Source organism: Pan paniscus, chromosome 6, assembly GCF_029289425.2.
Source record: "Pan paniscus chromosome 6, NHGRI_mPanPan1-v2.0_pri, whole genome shotgun sequence".
Classification (NCBI taxonomy): Eukaryota; Metazoa; Chordata; class Mammalia; order Primates; family Hominidae; genus Pan; species Pan paniscus.
In genome coordinates, this window is record NC_073255.2 from 165,074,359 (window position 1) to 165,093,557 (window position 19,199).

Below are 19,199 nucleotides of genomic sequence, written 5' to 3' on the forward strand. Positions count from 1 at the left end.
AGCAGGAAGTCAGGCTGGAAGCACTTGTTGAAGCCCCCACAACCTTTGGTGAATGAAAAATAGAGATGTTCCATTCCAGACAAAGCACTGCATGCTTGGGCAGCTGTTCCACCTGCCACCAATCCAACCCGGATTTGCTCTTCACTGACTTTTCACTTTTCCACGCAGACCAAGACCCCATGAAAATGCCCATGGCCAGTGGGGTGACTCTGATTTCCAGCAAATGTGTGGTCCTTCTAAATTGGGGAGGTTTACCAGAAGCATGTATTAGATGAACATGGATCTGTGACCTGTGCTCAGGTCCCTGTTAGTTTCACTGAAGCTTGTTATCCTAGGAAAGCACCAGCCGAGGTCTTTCCCAAAGGTGCAATGAACTAAACTCTTCTCTGAAATCAGCTTATTAGTATTATCATGACCACTTCAGGTAGCTCACCCGGGACCTGGGAATGAGCTGGAGAGTGAACTACAGAGGAAGGGAGAGAAAGAGAATATCCTCGAGGCACCAGGGGATTGAGGGGTCCTTTGTCTCCTCCTGCTTCCCAGCACAGCTTTAAACCCTGTGCTCAGGGTTTAAAGCATGGCGAGAATGGAAACCGGATGGTGAGATTGAGTCCTGGTGGGGCTAGTTGACTTCATTTTGATCAAGATCACAGATTTTACCCCTGACCCAGATTAAAATCTATAAAATGGGCTTTTGTGACCATGAGAGACACAAGCAGTGACGTGCAGGAGCAGACTTATAGTGGCTTGTGAGAGCCAGGTGTAAAATATTCTGGAGCTTTGTAAGCCAATTTTTAAAATCATTAGTAGCTTGAAATCTATCGTGGTGCAAGTATTTATACCATGGAAATTGGTAAACCCCTACAAATCAGGGCTTCTCTTCCTCCTCCCCTCCTCCTCCTTCTTTGTGAGAGCTAGTTTACCAAGGCATGTGTGTCTTCTCGCAAAACCATTCTTTCATTGGAAAAACTATTCCAGATATGGGATCAGGGGAACAGTTTTGTATATGGGAAGAACATAGCTCTCTGGAATCACAGACAGCTTTGAGGACTCAAAAAAAAAAATCAACAACCAACTTTTAACATTGATAGAAACTTTGATTAGATAGGGAGTTGTGGCTTCAGTGACTGTGCTGAGATTTTAAATTTAAAAGATCTTGCTGAAGTGAAAATTACATGTAAATGTTGGGTTGTATAGCACTGTAGGAGTCTGTAAAAAGAGCTGTAGTAATGTTCTGTAAAAAGTCTTTATTGAATTCTCAGTAGAGCAGTGGTCTGTCGTTGATGTGGCTTCCAGGGAGGGAGCATCTGGCCCCCAATCCTTGCAGAGAGGGGCTGACACCCGAATTGCTGCTGACTGTGCCCACTGCTGTGGGGGCTGCTGCAGGAGGGAAAAAGAGCTTTGAATAATCTGTTACGAGCTCAACCGTGTCCCCTAAAATTCATACATTGAATTCCTAATCACCAATGTAACTGTGTTTGGAGATAGGATCTTTAAGGAGGTGATTAAGGTTAAATGAGGTGGGGCACCAATCCAATCTGACTGATGTCCCTATAAAAGAGGAAATGTGGACACACAGAGACACACTGGGGATGAGCATGCATAGAGAAAAGGCCACATGAGGACACAATGAGAAGGTTATGTCTGCAAGCCAAAGAGAGAGGCCTCACCAGAAACTAAGTCTGTGGGCACCTTGATCTTGGATTCTCAGCCCCAAAACTGTGAGGATGTAAATTTCTGTTGTTTAAGCCAGCTCATCTGTGGTATTCTGTTATGGCCGTCCTAGCCGGCTAATACCATCTGCAATCCAGATTGCTTATTTCTGTTCTTATCTGTTGATTGATCAGTTTTACAGGGTAATTGACCTTCCTCCACAATTCTTCAGGCTCTCCTAACCCTGCCTGAGATTCTCAATGTGCCTAGTCACCCAACTGTGACACCAAGGGGTGGGGCCATGGAGACTGACTCAGAACTTGGCAGGTTACCTTAGGGGGTGACAGTCAGATTGAACGTGTGTAGAACTTAGCTCTGCCAGCATTTAGCTGCAGAATCATGAGCAAGCCTTTGTCCCCTTTATGCCTCAGTGTCCTCATCTGTAAAATGGAGGCAAAAATATTCTCCCTTATAAGATTATGTTGATGATAAAACAAGATCATGGAAGGATAAGCACGTGGCACAGTGCTCAGTGAGCACTCTCTTCTGAAGCGAAGCAGGCCTGGGGACAGCCTGGCTTAGAGATGGCTCTGCTTGCCCTAGCACTGGGTGGGTGGAGGAGGCATCGGGGGATGGGGAGGGTGCCTGAGAGGGCAGGGTCATTCCTCTCCAGGTGACCTGCACTGTGGGGAGCAGGTCACCTCACTAGGACAGTTCCTCCTGGGACCAAGACCTTCCCCCTGTTGAATTTTTCTCCCTTTGGTTGTTCCCTCACAGAACATGCTCTTCATGGAGAATACTGTGTGTCTTAAATAAGATAATCAAGTAAAAGCTTCACAGAGAGCCTGGCTTTCAGCAGGCACTCAATACATGGTAACGATTTCTACATCTGCAGTTCCTAAAGCAGCTTTCACGCCACCCCCCAGGGCAGCTGTGGCCACAGAATTGAGGCATAATTTGGACACTGTTGGTAGAAACAGCATTGGGTAACTTTATTAACCAATTTGGTTCAGCCTTATTAAGGAGGAGAGCTCCATTCATGCCAAAGGCTTCTCCAAGCCCTTCGCAAATAACCAGGATTCAACAGCCTGAACTCCCCCAAGAATGACTCCCTGCCAGAACACAGCACAACCCAGCAGTGTGGCCCTTCCTGATTCTCCCATCCTCCTTGCCACATAGGCTGATGGAGGCTTAGGCTCTGTGGCTTTACCGAGCTCCAACTCTCTTCCTGCACTTGAGCAAGAGCACTTGGTGACCTGGTGAGATGGTAGAAATGGACACCAGCCCTGACTCTTGGCAGGAGACTTCAGACTTGCAGCATGTGCTTAAACCACAGGAAACGGTGTGGCTCACAAGTGGTCTGAGCCCAGGAATAATGAACCCCATGATGCTGGGAGTTCATCTCATCGAGTCAGCTCTGTGACATTTGGGCCATGGAGCTGTGGACCCAGCTCTCCAGGAACTTCTGCCTGCAGTGACTGAAAGCTCTTTTGACACTTTTCTATTTTACTATCCCCTGGGATCCTGCTGAGCACACAGGGAGGCTTCAGTAGAAGTCACTTTGTGTCTCTGTGTCACCTTCTGATTAAAATAACTTTAAAAGTCATGTTCTGGGCCATGCACGGTGGCTCATGCCTGTAATCCCAGCACTTTGCGAGATTGAGGTGGGTGGATCACCTGGGGTCAGTTCAAGACCAGCCTGGCCAACATGACAAAACCCTGTCTCTACTAAAAACACCAAAAAAAATTAGTCAGTCATGGTGCGTGCACCTGTAATCCCAGCTACTCAGGAGGCTGAGGCACGAGAACCACTTGAACTCTGGGAGTAGAGGTTGTAATGAGCCGAGATCGTGCCACTGCACTCCAGCCAGGGTGACAGAGGAAGACCCTATCAAAAAAAAAAAAAAAAGGAATCAAAAAGAAAAAAAAGTCATGTTCTGGAATGGCCTGCTTCGTAGGTACAAAAGAGCAGGGTTTGCAGAGCCAGGCAAAATCAAGGGTTGGCTTGCAATCTAACCTTTTCAGAGACCTGGTGGCTAAGGGGCCTTTCTGTGGAGATTTGCGAGAATGTACTCAGCAGAGAGCTGAGGCTCAGAAATGAATTCAGGTAAGGAAAATCCTCTGCTGATTCAGAAAAAGGGCACTCACGAGTTTCTAACATTCTGGAAACATCACATGTTACTCTATTTACTCCCTATTTACTCTCTTTCTATCTGCAGGGCCCAAAGCAGGATGGAGATAAAGATGCCCAGAAGAAACCAAAGCCTTCTTGGGGAAAACTGTAAGAAGTCAGGAGGGAATTCTTTATTAGAAATTGAAGATCCCGCTGGGCATGGTGGCTCATGCCTGTAATCCCAGCACTTTGGGAGGCCGAGGTGGACAGATCACCTGAGGTAGAAGTTCGAGACCAGCCTGGCCAACATAGCAAAACCCCATCTCTACTAAAAATACAAAAATTAGCCGGGCGTGGTGGCACGCACCTGTAATCCCAGCTACTCAGGAAGCTAAGGCAGGAGAATCACTTGAACTTGGGAGGTGGAGGTTGCAGTGAGCTGAGATGGCGCCATTGCACTCCAGCCTAGGCAACAAGAGCGAGACTCCATCTCAAAAAAAAAAAAAAAGAAAAAGAAAAGAAAAAAAAAGAAAGAAAGAAGTTGAAGATCAAAGCTGGAGACCAGGACTCTTGACAAATCTGACCAGATTTGAAACACACCTAAGAAATGTAAGACTCAATTAATTCTACATGAGCCTAAGAATTAAACCAAATAAAGAATGACAACACAAGTAATGAGGATACTGGCTTATGCCTAGGTATTTGTATTTCTTTAGGTCTAACTCCAACTGTATATCCTATTTTAAATTAATATTTGTTATTCTTTGTTTTTTGTTATTTTAATAAAAAGCTCTATTTAAATGTATTTAAATAACATTAGCCAGATGTGGTGGCTCATGCCTGTAATCCCAGCACTTTGGGAGGCTGAGGCAGGTGGATTGCTTGAGCTCAGGAGTTTGAGGACAGCCTAGCCAACATGGTGGAACCGCGTCTGTACAAAAATACAAAAATTAGCCAGGCATGGTGGCACACACCTGTAGTCTCAGCTACTTGGGAGGCTGAGGTGGGAAGACTGCTTGAGCCTGGGAGGTTCAGGCTACCATGAGCCTTGATCACACCACTGCTCTCAAGCCAAGGCGACAGAGTGAGACCCCATCTCAAAACAAAAAAAAGAGAACACCAATGCCGTTAGAAAAGAATGCTTTCATTACTAACACCACTGGGGAGCCAAGCAATTCAAACCCGCCTGACTCCATGTGGCAGCTTATTTCAAGTACAGGCAAGGAGACTCAAAGGAAATAAACAGTTTGTGAGGGTTCTAGCGATGCAAACCTATAAGATTCTTGTAACTATCATAATGCTTGATCAATACTTATTAACAAACCACATTCTAGGAGGAACAAGTTTTAAAAGCCTGAAAATTGGACAGCCAATGTCCTAAAGGTGAGTGAGTAGCAGTGAGAGAGAGACCAAACACAGTGTGTCCCTGGGGTGATGCTGCTGTGCTTTAGGTGAAAATGTCAGTAAATGGTTTAGCCTTCACATACAAAAAAGCACACCAAATTCTACAGTAGTGAAAGGTGGAGGCATTCTGTGCAAAGTCAAATTAGACTCCTTGGAGGTTCCAAGAGCTCAGAGGAGACCCTTGGGTTTTGGAGATATCCTGGGGCAACTTGTTTGGTTAAAAAATGTAGAAAAGGAAACACTGGGGACCCGCAAAGAGATGAAAAACTACTCTTTTGTGGAAACTTTCATTTCTCATCAAATATCCATGTACCCACCCACTTTTCTGACCCTCTTCCATTAGTTAGGGGCCATGTGGCTGATAGAAAAGTGACTGATGCTGCTTCTGGGCTGATGCATGTAGGAGCTGGCACCCAACATGCCAACTCGGGCCACATGCTGAGGTGTCAGGGCGGGATGTGGAATAGAGCTCCTCCTCCAAGCTGACTTGGGCGCATTGTGTAAGCATGCAAGAAGCCTGGGAGGTGCAAGGCCTCTGAGATTTCAGAGGTAGTTTGCTCCTGCAGTTTAGCCTCACTTGATCTGGTGTGTACATACCTCATTCCTATGCCAATCTCAGTAACCAGGCCAGGAGGTAATAGAACCTCTGCTATTAACCCATGTGTGAGCTTGAGGAAGTCACTCTTCTCTGGGTGTAAATTCCTCATGTGGAAATTTAGAGTTGGGTCAGTTGGCCTTTCTGCTCTGTCAGTCTCCAATTTTGTATTTTTGAAAATTTCCATCTCATAGTGTCTGAAAAGTTGCCAGTACTAGGGTCTGTCTATCCCTGTCTATTATCTACATAGACACCGCCCCATCCACCCATCTGTCTATGTTCTTCTATCCATCTTCCCGGAATCCATCCATCCTTCCATCCATCCATCCTCCCATCATCCATCCTTCCATCAGTCCATCCTCCCATCCATCCATCCTTCCATCATCCATCCTCCCATCCATTCATCCTCCCATCCATTCATCCTCTCATTCATTCATCCTCCTCTTCATCCATCTTCCCACCCATCTCCATCCTCCCATCCACCCATCCATCCTCCCATCCATCCATCCTTCCATCCTCCTATTGTCCATCCTTCCATCCTTCCATCCTCCCATTCATCCATCCATCCATCCTCCCATCCATTCATTCTTTCATCCATCCATCTTCCCATCCATCCATCCTCCCATCCATCCATCCTCCCATCCATCCATCTTTTCATCCATCCATCCTCCCACCCATTCATCCTACCATTCATCCATCCTCCTATTCATCCATCCTCCCATCCATCTCCATCCTTCCATCCATCTCCATCCTCCTATCCATCCATCCTTCTATCCATCCATCCTTCCATCCATCCACCCATCCCCCCATCCATCCATCCATCAGTTCATCCTCTCATCCACCCATCCTCCTATCCATCCATCCTCCCATCCACTTATCTGCCCATCCATCTCCATCCTCCCATCCACCCATTGCTCCATTTTACTCCTGTTTCATTATGAAGGGAGCTGGGACAGCTGAAATAGTGTTTGGGACTCAACAATTTGCCTCCCCTTCCCTACATCCCTTACTGTGATGGTTAATTTTATATCAAACTGGCTGGGCCACAGTACCAGATAGCTGGCCAAACACTATTCTGGGTGTTTCTGTGAGGGTGTTTTGGATGAGATTAACATTTAAACCGGTGGGCTTTGAGTAAAGCAGATTACCCTCCACCATGTGGGTGGGCTCCATCCAATTAGCTGAAGGCCTGATGACAACTGGCAACAGCAAAACATCCTCAGAGATACACACATGAGCAGAAATGCAGGAGCCTGCTCTGAATTCCCTAACATAAACATAGAAAGGCACACACCGCACATGCTTACAAACGAAAAATTCAAGGTGCTGCTCAGACTGTGCTAACACAAAGCAAATGCTGTCACAGTACCTCAGCACTATCCCTCCCGCCCGCACTCCTGCTCTGCCCAGGGTCATCCAGTGCCTCTTGGCCAGTCAGCATCCCCTGCACCAACTCTGCCACCCCCATGGCCCCTTCCTGATGGTGCTTCTCATTGGTTGCAATGTGGACACTCAGAGTTTGGGAAGAGGAAGCAGTGATTGTGCTGTGCTTTGCAACCCCTCCCCCTGCCCCCACTCCCCAATTCTCTCTCTGTCTCTTTTTTTTTTTTCCAGAGAACTTAGCAGTAAAGGCTAATTTATGAAGTCCCTAAAGATTTGAACTTTCTGCAGAACTGGCTGCAGTTTCCAGTGGGTTAGAGTCTACTTGGAGTAGAGCAGAAGCTGTGAGCTGTGCTGCCGAGAGGAGGGAAGGAAGAAGCCACAGCCCAGGACCCACACCAGTCCAGCACCCCCAACAGCCTTCCTCCCCTACAGAGAGCTCAAATATGACACCGAGTGTTAGGTGTGGGATAAGAGGGACACAGGATGTGGGATGAGATCCAGAAGAGCAGGAAGGGGGAGGGGTCAGGAGCTCTGTGGTTGGAGGGACCACCTCCGTTACTAACATCCCAGTCAAATTCAGAAACTACCCAAGCCCTGGAGGCTCCTAAAGGCGCTTGCTCCACCCTTGTACCATCCCAGTTCCCTCCTAAGGTTGCAAGATCAAATCCAGTTTAAGGCTGGCTACTCCTTCGATTTTCTCATGTCATGAGCTGACACCCACTGCTGGGACCAAATATTCATTCCCCTCCCCATGAAAGCCAAAGCTCAATTCGGTAAGGATAAATTCACATTAAAAATAAGAGGTTTACAGTCAGGTGTGGTAGCTCACGCCTGTAATCCCAGCACTTTGGGTGGCCAAAACAGGAGGATCTCTTGAGCTCAGGAGTTCGAGACCAGCCTGGTCAACATAGTGAGACTCCATCTCTACAGAAAATTTAAAAATTAGCTGAGCATGGTGACAAGTGCCTGTAGTCCCAGCTAGCTGGGAGGCCGAAGTAGGAGGATCACTTGAGCCCAGGAGGTCAAGGCTGCAATGAGCCAAGATCACGCCATTGCACTTCAGCCTGGGCAACGGAACAAGATCCTGTCTCTAAAACAAACAAAGAAACTAGAGCCTGTTTTAAAATTATTTTTTAATTATTATTATTTTTTTTGGAGATGGAGTCTCGCTCTGTCACCCAGGCTGCAGTGCAGTGGTATGATCTCAGTTCACTGCAACCTCTGCCTCCTCGGTTCAAGAGATTCTCCTGCTTCAGGCTCCCGTGTAGCTGGCAAGCACCACCACACCCGGCTAATTTTTGTATTTTTTAGTAGAGATGGAGTTTCACCATATTGACCAGGCTGGTCTTGAACTCCTGACCTCAAGAGATCCACCCTTCTCGGCCTCCCAAAGTGCTGGGATTATAGGCGTGAGCCACTGCACCCAGCCACCGAAGTAGAGGCTTAATTTTCCCTGTTGAAAATAACAGAAGAGCCGGGCACGGTGGCTCGCGCCTGTAATCCCAGCACTTTGGGAAGCCAAGGTGGGCGGATTGCCTGAGGTCAAGAGTTCAAGACCAACATGGTGAAACCCCGTCTCTACCAAAAATACAAAAAAATTAGCCAGGCATGGTGGCGTGCGCCTGTAATTCCAGCTACTTGGAGGCTGAGGCAGGGGAATTGCTTGAACCAGGGAGGTGGAGGTTGCAGTAAGCCGAGATCGGGCAACTGCACTCCAGCCTGGATGACAAAATGACACAGCAATACTCTGTCTAAAAAAAAAAAAGAAAGAAAGAAAGAAGAGAAAGTAACAGAAGAGACTCTCCCAGCCCATCATCTCACTTCCTTTTCCTAGAGCACTTACTTTTGGAAACCTGTAATCAGTAGTTCTTTCTCTGTCTCTTTTAAATGTATGTAAATCTTTTGAAAAGCTAAATAAGCCTCTTGCCAACTTTAGGACCCAGGTATGTCTTTCTCCAAGGACCTGGGAATCATCCCTTTGAAAGGTAATCATCAAGGAACATAGCTCCCCATCTTCTAGTCTCTAGAGAAGCATAGGAGCCTAACTTCAGCTCCAACTTGCAAAACTACCTTTTGCCATAAAGAAATAAGAAGTTTATTTTTCCTTTGGATAAAGGCAATTAGCAAACACAGATGGCCACTCCAATAACCAGGTGACTTTAGAATGAACTATGTGTGACAAATAGAACTAGTCCCCTGAAAACTAGTTATTTTTTAACGTGAGAACACGTATGTAACAGATTGGAACTGCTTGGCTGGACAAAAGGTAAGACTCCTTTCTGTCTTTGCAATCTCTTCGCAGATCACCTGGCATGCGTGTCCCATTCTGGTTGAATGCTTGTGCAATAATAAAACTGTTTTCTTTCTTTTCTACCTTTGTGAAGAGGTTTTCTGAGTTGAGAGATTTTGTCTGTAATTATCGTTCCCCAGCAATTCTTGTGCTCTCCTAAAGAGAGGATACCCAGGCCTTTCAGGAGGAGGGAGGCTGAGGTAGCACCACTGGCAGGGGAGGGAGGGAGGAAGGAGAGAGGAGGGGCATGCAGGCCCTGCCAAGGTCAGACACAGCTGGTATAGCTGAGCCTGGGCATCATCCAGAAGAAACAGGCTTAATCCATCCTGTACAGTTCCCCTGCTTCCCCAGCCCCCAGCCCGTCTTCCTTCCCAGGCTCTCTGCCCTGGGTTCACTTGCCCTCCTTTATGCATCGAATGTTAAACTTCTTTTGTTTTCCCCTTCAGCAGTTCTTGCCCGCTTTGCATACAGATGCTGTGTGTAATAGATGCACGGTAAGATTCCATTCTCTACCTGTCTGCCAAGTCCCCTTTGTTTCCAGTGAACCTCATTCATCTGGACCCCATTCATGACATTTTCAAAAATCACTTTCCTAAGCAAAGACTAAAGTGTATTTTGCTTTTTCTGTAAAGGAAGATGATGTCAAGTAAATTTATCAACAAACTTGCTGGGAGCCACTCAATTGACTTGAGATCAGGAATTGTTTTTGAACATTTGATGACATCTTTGCATACTGGATTGTCAAATATTGATTATTTTTCTCCTCCACCCTCACTCCCCACAGCTTAAATGGGACCCCAGGAACTGCCCTAGTCAGGTTGGGGGCTAGTTGGCTACCTAAGGGGAAGGCCTGAAGAAGCAATTTGGTTTAAGCCTTTGAGCTCTAATTCTCAACACTGGCTGCATTTCAGAATCACCAGAGGAGCTTTAAAGTATATATGTGAATGTGCAGATCCCACCCCCAGCGTTTCTGTCTTAATTGAGGCGTGGTGGTGCCCAGGGCAGCATCTGCCTTAACAGCTCCCGGGTGGGAGTCTCTATCACATCTGTCAGTCAGTGCTCCCTGTGAGTTCAGAAGCCGAGAGGTAAAGGCCTCTCAACTCTAGTTGCTCATTACAGCTCCGAGAGAGCTTTTTAAAAATATGAATGCTGGCCCGGCGTGGTGGCTCGTGCCTATAATCCCAGCACTTTGGGAGGCCGAGGTGAGTGGATCCCTTGAGCCTAGGAGTTCAAGACTAGCCTGGACAACATAGTAAAACCCCATCTCTACAAAAAATTAGCTGAGGGTGGTGGCACGGGAGGCTGAGGTGGGAGGATCACCTGAGCCTGGGAGGTTGGGGCTACAGTGAGCCGTGATCAAGCTGCTGTACTTCAGCCTGGGCAACAGAACAAGACACAGTCTCAAAAAAAAAAAAAACCAACCAACCAAACAAACAAAACAAATTGAATGCCTATCACAAAGCCCAGCGATTCTAGTTTTATTGGGCTGGACTGAGACCTGGGCACCAGGAGCCTCTGATGTGTAGCCAGAGTGAGACTCACTGGGACAGGGGAAAGAACCCTGACTTCTCAGTAAGACTGACTAAGCCTAGTGTCTGGGCTCTGCTAGGTAAGTGTAAGCAGGTTGATTCACCTCTCTGAGCCTCAATTTTCTCATTTCCAACATTGGAGTGCTGCAACCCACCATGCAGTGTTGACTGCAGCTGGTGTCCTCCACCAGCATGGCCTGCGTTAGCTCTCTCAGTAGTTCTCCTTGTCAGAAAGTGGACATTTACCATTAGTAATTAACTATGTTGCCAATAAGAATTCAGTTCTTATCAATAGAAAGGTGCTGCTTTTGGGGATGTGAAAAAGAAGATGCCAGGGCCCGCCTGTCCTCCCAGTCTTTGACAAGTGTCAGGACAGTGGCTCTTTTCCGTCTCTCATAAAATCCTGTTTCAGGAGGCTGGCTCTTTTGAATCAAATTGTACTTAATTAAATCCTCCCTGAAACTCAGGGGAGTTTCATAGGTACTCTGCATATATTTACAGCCTTTGGCCAGGCACGGAGGTTTGCGCCTATAATCTCAGCACTTTAACAGGCCAAGGTGAGAGCATTGCTTGAGCCCAGGAGTTCAAGAACACCTGGGCAACATAGGGAGACCCCCCTGTCTCTATCAAAAATAAATAAATAAATAAATTAATTAATTAATTAGCTAAGTGTGGTGACATACACATGGTCCTAGCTATTCGGGAGGCTGAGGTGGGAGGAGAGACAGAGCATGGGAGGTCGAAGAGGCAGTGAGCTGCGATCTTGCCACTGCACTCCAGTCTGGGCAACAGAGAGAGACCTCTTCTAAAAGAAAAGCCGGCTGGGCATGATGGCTCACGCCTGTAATCCCAGCAGTTTGGGAGGCCAAGGTGGGTGGATCACGTGAGTTGGGAGTTCGAGACCAGCCTGGCCAGCATGGTGAAATCTTGTCTCTACTAAAAATACAAAAATTAGCCAGGCATGGTGGCGGGTGCCTGTAATTCCAGCTACTCAGGAGGCTGAGGCAGCAGAATCGCTTGAACCCAGGAGGTGGAGGTTGCAGTGAGCCAAGATCACTCCATTACACTCCAGCCTGGGCGACAAGGGCAAAACTCCGTCTCAAAAAAAAAAAAAAAAAGAAGCCAAAAACCAAAAGTTCTGCATGCTAGATCTTATTGTAAAGAATTCATATTTGTATTACAAAATAAATAAAAAGCAAGTTAGCTCAGGAACTGAGCCTGGAACTTACTATCAGATCACATGTATTCCAGAGCATCTGTGTGTGTTTGGCTAACACCCCTCACCCCTTCCAGCCTCCACTTGCTCCACTAAATTTTAGACTGTGATTCTGAAAAGTGGGGTTGAAAATCCTGTTGCTGCTACGAAGACTGTGCAATTCTATAGCTCATTCCTAATGTCATTGTCAGCAGGCCAAGGATGCAGTTTCACAGCCCTGCTGGGTGTGACCGAAAGGCTTTCTCCAAGTGTGCCCTTTCATTAAACTTTCTGAACCTGCTATTGGCTTTGCACTCAGCAAGGTGCAGAAAGGGATAAAGATAAAACAGATACGGATTCTGCCTACCTGCCCTCAAATAGATTGAGGTTTGGAAGTTCAGACAGGTCATGCGTGTAACTAACTCTAACACGCAGTAGAGAAGAGGTCTGGCTGGGAGTCGGGGCAGGCTTGCTAGAGGAGGGAGTATTTTAACCATGCATCAAGGAGGAGCGGAGTATGGGTAACGGGGCAGGTGATGCCCTTGTCCTAATGTCAAGGATGCCAAGGTCCAGGATGTAAGGAGGCAGGAGGCAGTTCCCGGAGATCTTGGATTATTTTTAGGAGGGGTGAAATAGCTGGTCAACAGGTATGCATGTTTTAAGGTCTTTGCTGCACCTTGCCCAAGTGTCCTCCAGAAAGGATGCTCCAATGTACACTTAGCCAGGTATTAAGATGCCTGGAGCCTTGGTCTGAAAATGCAGGAGGAAGAGGTGCAGGGGCTGTGAGGTGGAGCGGAGTTTGTCCTGTCAGCTCAACAGATATCTTTCATCACTGGGCTGTCTGTGTGGTGTGCAGAGATGAAAAAGGGACACATTCCTGCCCTCAGGGAGCTCAACCTACTGGGAGAGATAGACCACAGCCCAAAAGTGTGGGCAAACCTAGGGCTCCCTTGAAAGTTATAAGCAGGTGTTGTTTGTTTGTTTTGAGAAAGGGTCTCCCTCTGTCGCCCAGGCTAGAGTGCAATGGCAAGATCACAGCTCACTGCAGCCTCAAAGTCCCAGGGTGAAGCGATCCTCCCACTTCATTCTCCCAAGTAGCTGGAACCATAGGCTCATGCCACCATACCCAGGTAATTTTCTTTTTTTTAGAGACCACGTCTCACTATATTGCCCAAGCTGGTCTTAAACTCCTGGGCTCAATCAATCCTCCCGCCTCAGCCTCGCAAAGTGCTGGGATTGCAGGTGTGAGTCATCCAGCCTGGCCTACAAGCAGGTTTTTGAGCTGAAAAGAGTCTGTCCTTTCTGGATTCTCCCTCTTTGAGGCACCTCATTCACCTCAGTGGAATTATTCACAGGGTTCCACCAGTAATCCTTGGGTTCCCTGACTCTCCAAAAGGCATCTAAGCTTCCTGGCTTCACATTGCCTGACTCTACTCCCTCCCACATTTCTTTGTCCCAGCTATTTAACTTCAGCACTGGAGGAATCTCCAAGGTGCTTGAAGAGTTCTGCCCAGCTTCCCGCAAGGCTGTGCCTTCTCAGGTCATCGAGCAAGGAAGCCATCCCTGAGAGTCTCATCCGAGAGCCCTTGCAGTGGGCATCCAAGGCCATAAATATTTGCATGCCTGTGAACCCAGCTTTCAGAAATGATCTTAAGGAAATAAGCATGAGTATTTGCAGAGATTTATCTATAAAATTATGCATGAGAGCCTTATTTATAAAAGAGAAAAATCATTGAAAATGATCTAAATTTTCATTCATAGAGTTTGACTAAATAATTTATGGCATATTCACACAATGCAGGAGTTGTAAATTACATCATGGAAGAATATTTAATGACATGAAAAGAAACTTAAGGCATTTGCAAAATACTGTGTACTACATGATACTATTTCTGATAGAAAAAATATATACAAACGTAGAGACACAAGGGAGAGAGAAAAGTCATGTATCAAAAATATAAAACATTCATGATTTCAGGGTAGTGGATTAATAAGAAATTTTAATTCTCTTTTCTGGATGTTTTCTATGATGTTCACTATTTGTTTAATCAGAATAAAAGATACTCTATTTTTGAAAATGATATCTCCTGGCACAGGACAATGATTCCCATCTGAGGCACATGTGGGTAGGAGGTGGGTGCTGGGGAGCTGCACTGCTTAGGCCAGGAGAGTCCCCCTGAGCTCCCGGCTGCTGGGACACACTTCTCAGCCATGCCCTCCTCAGCAAAGTGCCATACAGCAACCCTGGTTATGCAACAAGCTGCCTCGGCCCTGGGCAAACAGATCCTCTGACTCCTCGGCTCCATTACAGGCCATAATGGGACAACCAGACCTCAGGCCCGATGGTTGCATAAAAGCAGGATGGATAGATTTTTCTGGTCACTGTGTTCCACCCAGCTGAGCAGGCATATTCAGACTCCTTCCCTGCTGGACTGCGTAGCTCATGCGAAGCAGGCGCCTTCTTCAGGCAGCCTTCCGGACTAACTCCACTATGCCGTGTGCTTCAAAAGCCCCTGCTCTAATCCATAATGAACACTTGCAGAGTACTCTACTTGTAATAATCCAAACGATTCTCATGGCAACACTATAAGTGGGTCCTGTGATGCTTTTGTGACAAATGAAGCAACGGAGGCAGAGAGAGCACAAGCGATTACCCAAAGTACTATGCAGAGCCAGGATTCAAACCCAGGCAGTGCGGCCCCAGGGTCAGCCAGGGAGACACCATGCCATGCAGCCCCCTGGCAGACAATTGCTATCACAGCCACATTTGCATGGTGATTCTGAGTTGTTTCCAAATTTTTGCTGGAAGACTATGGATTCCTCGAAGGCATGAATTGTGACTTTCACTTCCGTGGGACCATCCAGGGCCCGGCAGAGCACTGAGTGCACAGGGCCTTCCCAGGGGCTTGCATTCTCGGCTCTGAAGCCCGCCTTCTTTCCTACTCCAGCTGCAGGTGCAAGTGGTGAATCCTACTGAGCCATAATCTTGCTGCTAGAGGCTTATCTAGAGGTGCTTATGCAAGCAGTCTGGCAAAACACCTCTTTAGGGACAAACGTAGAGCTGGAGACTTGGGACGCCTCAGGATGTGTCAGATCACAGCTTTCTGCAGGGCACAAGGCTTCTTGCTGCTTCTCCAGAACATCTCTCCAAATGCCTGTGCAGCCCTGGGTACCTGGGCAGGGTCCAGCTCTACAAAGGATCATGGCTCGAGTCCTTCCGCTCCAATGGGAAAGACCAACCAAGTGAGAGAAAGAGCATGCCGCCCAGAGGGGGAGCTGGTTGCCATCGTCCTCTTGGCTGTCATTTGTTTCTTCAGGGTTTCCAGGCTGGCTTCCAACCGAGGATGTAAGAGGCTGTTACCAAGTCCGGGCAGATCAGCACAAACATATTAACAGGGGTTATCTCAGCGTGGTGTGATGAGGGATGACTTTTTCTCATGGCTTTGCTTCTCTGCCTTTTCTAATTTTCTGCAATGCACATGATTATTTGGGCAATTAAATAATTACAGGGAGGGGAAAGTCACTGTTCTTGCTTTGTCCCTTGCAGGACTCTTTCCCCACACTTATATGAGCTGCTAAGCTCCAATGTGCCCTCTATTGCATGTGGCTTCCACCGAGCTCTTTCTGATCTTCACACCAGCAAACTCCCATCTCTACTCTGTCCTTTCCACACCCTTCACTGTGTACTGATCTGCTCAAATCCTTGCAGATTATAAAATGTTTCACTGGCCCGAGCCTGCTGGTCCCCACAACCCTGATTTCGAAAGAAGTCATCTTTTGTGTCCTTGCAGAGCGTGCCTGGATTGTGTCTCTATCCTTGGTCCCTTACCTGGACTGTAGCCCCAGTTAACTGCTGAATACCAGCAGCTGGGTGTCCTCAGCAACCATGTCCACATGAAGCATCTTAGTCTCACCCACTCCTTCTGTGTCTCTACGAGCAGCATTGAGCTGTAGATGGGAAAGTGTATGGAAATATGATCACTTTTTCCCTAGGGCAAAGAGGGTTGGTGTTCTTTTCTTCAAAATTTATTTTGAATCTGTCTTTTCTGTCTCCCCACTACCCCTCACTCATGCTCCTGAGTCACTGCTGAGCTCCAGGGCTGTACCTTTCTCATTTTGGAATCTCTAGGATCTAGCATAGTACCCAGTGCACAGTATGCCTTCAATGTATGCCTCTTGGTTCAATGAATGAATGCATGAAAAAATGGGCAAATAAGTAAGTTTTAATAATTTGTCACCTTGATTTTTATTTCTTGCAATCCTTCCTGTATTTCTCGCAATCCTTGTTTTATTCCTTGCAATCCTTCCTATATGTCTCTGCCAGTTGAATCTTCCAAAGTGGTGACTCGACCACGTGAATCTCCTCTGGTGACTTTAATGGCTCCCACTGTCTGCGAAGGCCTTTCAAAACCCAGCTGCTTGTTACCTTTCTTTGCAAGGATTTTCTCTCTCACTCCTCAAAGCTCCATTCTGGCTGACTTGGCCTCTCTGTATCCTTTCCTGCCCTTGTTGAGTTGCCCTTTTCTCTGTGTAGCCACTTAGCTGCCTGTGCTGATACTTGCTGCTGGCTAAGCTTGTCATAAGTTCAGTGTGGCACCCTTTCCCGTGATGGGCTGATTACAGTAAAGTCCCAATCTGGTGGTGCCTCCCTCTATTGCTGGGTTGGGTAATCTCCCAGTTACTCTGGGTTTGACCATGTGACTTGCTTTGGTCAACAGGAAACAGGAAACAGGATGTTAGCAGAGACTTGAAAAGTGCTTGCTCATTGGGGTTTGCCATCTTTTGCTGCTCTTGGGAATCCAGCAGCTGTCACCATGTAAACAAGCCCAGGCTAGACCAGTTACCCTCATCATCTTAGCTGATAGCCAGCCAGCCACCACAGGCATGAGTCAGGCCATATTGCTGGACCCACAGAATTATGAGCTAAATAAATAGTCTTGGGTTAAGCCACTAAGTTTTAGGCATAGTGTGTTATGTATCTCACAAACATATAAGACTGTGTGTTTGTTGACTGGAGGAAGAGATGCTATAAAGACCACCTTTTGAAACTTCCCAAATACTGCCACTGATGTCCTGATGGAGGTATGAAAACATCCACTAAAATTTGTGGTTTATTCATTTTTCATTATTTTGTTTAAGGAGGTCTATAGTGGAAGAGGGAGACATTTGGGGAAATTTTGTATAGACTAGCTTTCACGATGTTAGGGAGTTATTATTGTGTGATAATGGTCTTGCAGTTACACAGAAATTCTTCCTTATTTTTTGGGAAACACCAAAGTAGGGATAAAATGTCATGATGTGTGCAATACGCTTTAAAATATTTTTGCCAAAATAATTAATGAAGCAAATATGGAAAATAATAATTATTAAATCTAGGTGATGGGTATATTGTAGTTCACTATAGTATTGCACACTTTTCTGTATGTTTAAAATTTTCATTTAAAAAACTTTGAGCTAGACACCAGGCTATGAGCTAGGAGCATAGCAATGACCAAATAGACTCCTACCAACTCAAAGAATGCACATTCTCTGGGAAACATGTTTCCATTAGGAAGCCTCGAATGCAATGTGACTGTGGTCTCCAGGACATGTGTGATCCTGGCTTTTCCTGTTCCCTCTGCATCATCACTGCAGGTGTATTTTCCCAAGTTTTAAACATTTACCTTCCCAGTGGCCTTGCGTCTAGAGGAATCCCTGTATAGTGGTACATGAATATAACACATAACAAAAATCATCTCTATGGTGTGTGTTGTTCCTGGGGTTCAATTCAGCAAATTTTTCCTGGGCACCCATGTGTTCTTGGCACTGGAAAAGTACCGGGACTGAAACAGTTGATGGCCCAATCCCTGTCCTCTTAAAACCTAAGGGAGGAGATGGAAAGGGGCACCCAACCCAGACTGAGAGACAGGAATTAGCTGCAAGGGGAACTAGGAAAAGCTTCTTTAAGGATGGAGAGACCCTAGTGGAATGGGGAGATTCTTCCGGGAGAAGCGATGGATGCGCAGTTGGGCATCCCCACAGACGGACTGGAAAGTAAAAAGGCCTGGAGGAATCAATGTGCAATGTATGTGTGTTCCCTGGTTCAAGGGCTGGGAACTTTCTCTAAAGGGCCAGGTAGAAAACATTTTAGGCTTTCTAAGCCAAGGCAAAATTGAGGATATTACATGGGTACTTATACAACAAGAATAAACAATTTACACAATTTTTTGTTGACAGAATTCAAAACTTTATAGACACAGAAATGTAAATTTCCTGTAATTTTCCCGTGAGAACTATTCTTCTTTTGTTTTGCGACAGGGTTGCGCTGATCCTCCCGCCTCAGTCTCCCTAAGTGCTGAGATGTTGCAGGAAGTCAGGGACCCCGAACAGAGAGATCGGCTGGAGCCGTGGCAGAGGAACATAAATTTTGAAGATTTCATTTTAATATGGACACTTATCAGTTCCCAAATAATACTTTTATAATTTCTTATGCCTGTCTTTGCTTTAATCTCTTAATCCTGTTATCTTCATAAGCTGAGGATGTACGTCACCTCAGGACCACTGTGATAATTGTGTTAACTGTACAAATTGATTGCAAAACATGTGTGTTTGAACAATATGAAATCAGTGCGCCTTGAAAAAGAGCAGAATAACAGCAATTTTTAGGGAACAAGGGAAGACAACTATAAGGTCTGACTGCCTGCGGGGTCAGGCAAAAAGAGCCATATTTTTCTTCTTGCAGAGAGCCTATAAATAGACCTGCAAGTAGGAGAGATATCGCTAATTTCTTTTGCTAGCAAGGAATATTAATATTAACACCCTGGGAAAGGAATGCATTCCTGGGGGGAGGTCTATAAATGGCCGCTCTGGGAATGTCTATCCTATGCAATGGAGATAAGGACTGAGATACGCCCTGGTCTCCTGCAGTACCCTCAGGCTTACTAGGGTGGTGAAAAACTCCGCCCTGGTAAATTTGTGGTCAGACCAGTTTTCTGCTCTCGAACCCTGTTTTCTGTTGTTTAAGATGTTTATCAAGACAATACGTGCACCGCTGAACA

The 19,199-nt window shown here is 46.3% G+C and overlaps 1 protein-coding gene across 3 annotated transcripts in view; it reads right to left on the reverse strand.

Annotated features, from left to right (window-relative positions):
* Positions 1-207: 207 nt before the first annotated feature.
* RBM28 (RNA binding motif protein 28) overlaps positions 208-19,199 on the reverse strand; it is a 123,912-nt gene continuing 104,920 nt past the window's right edge. For all 3 annotated transcript variants that reach the window (XM_034964917.3, XM_055115371.2, XM_055115369.2), the window contains one exon: positions 208-1,380. In XM_034964917.3, coding sequence (XP_034820808.1) covers positions 1,147-1,380 — 234 coding nt within the window. In that variant the 3' untranslated portion in view covers positions 208-1,146. The remainder of the gene's footprint in view (positions 1,381-19,199) is intronic.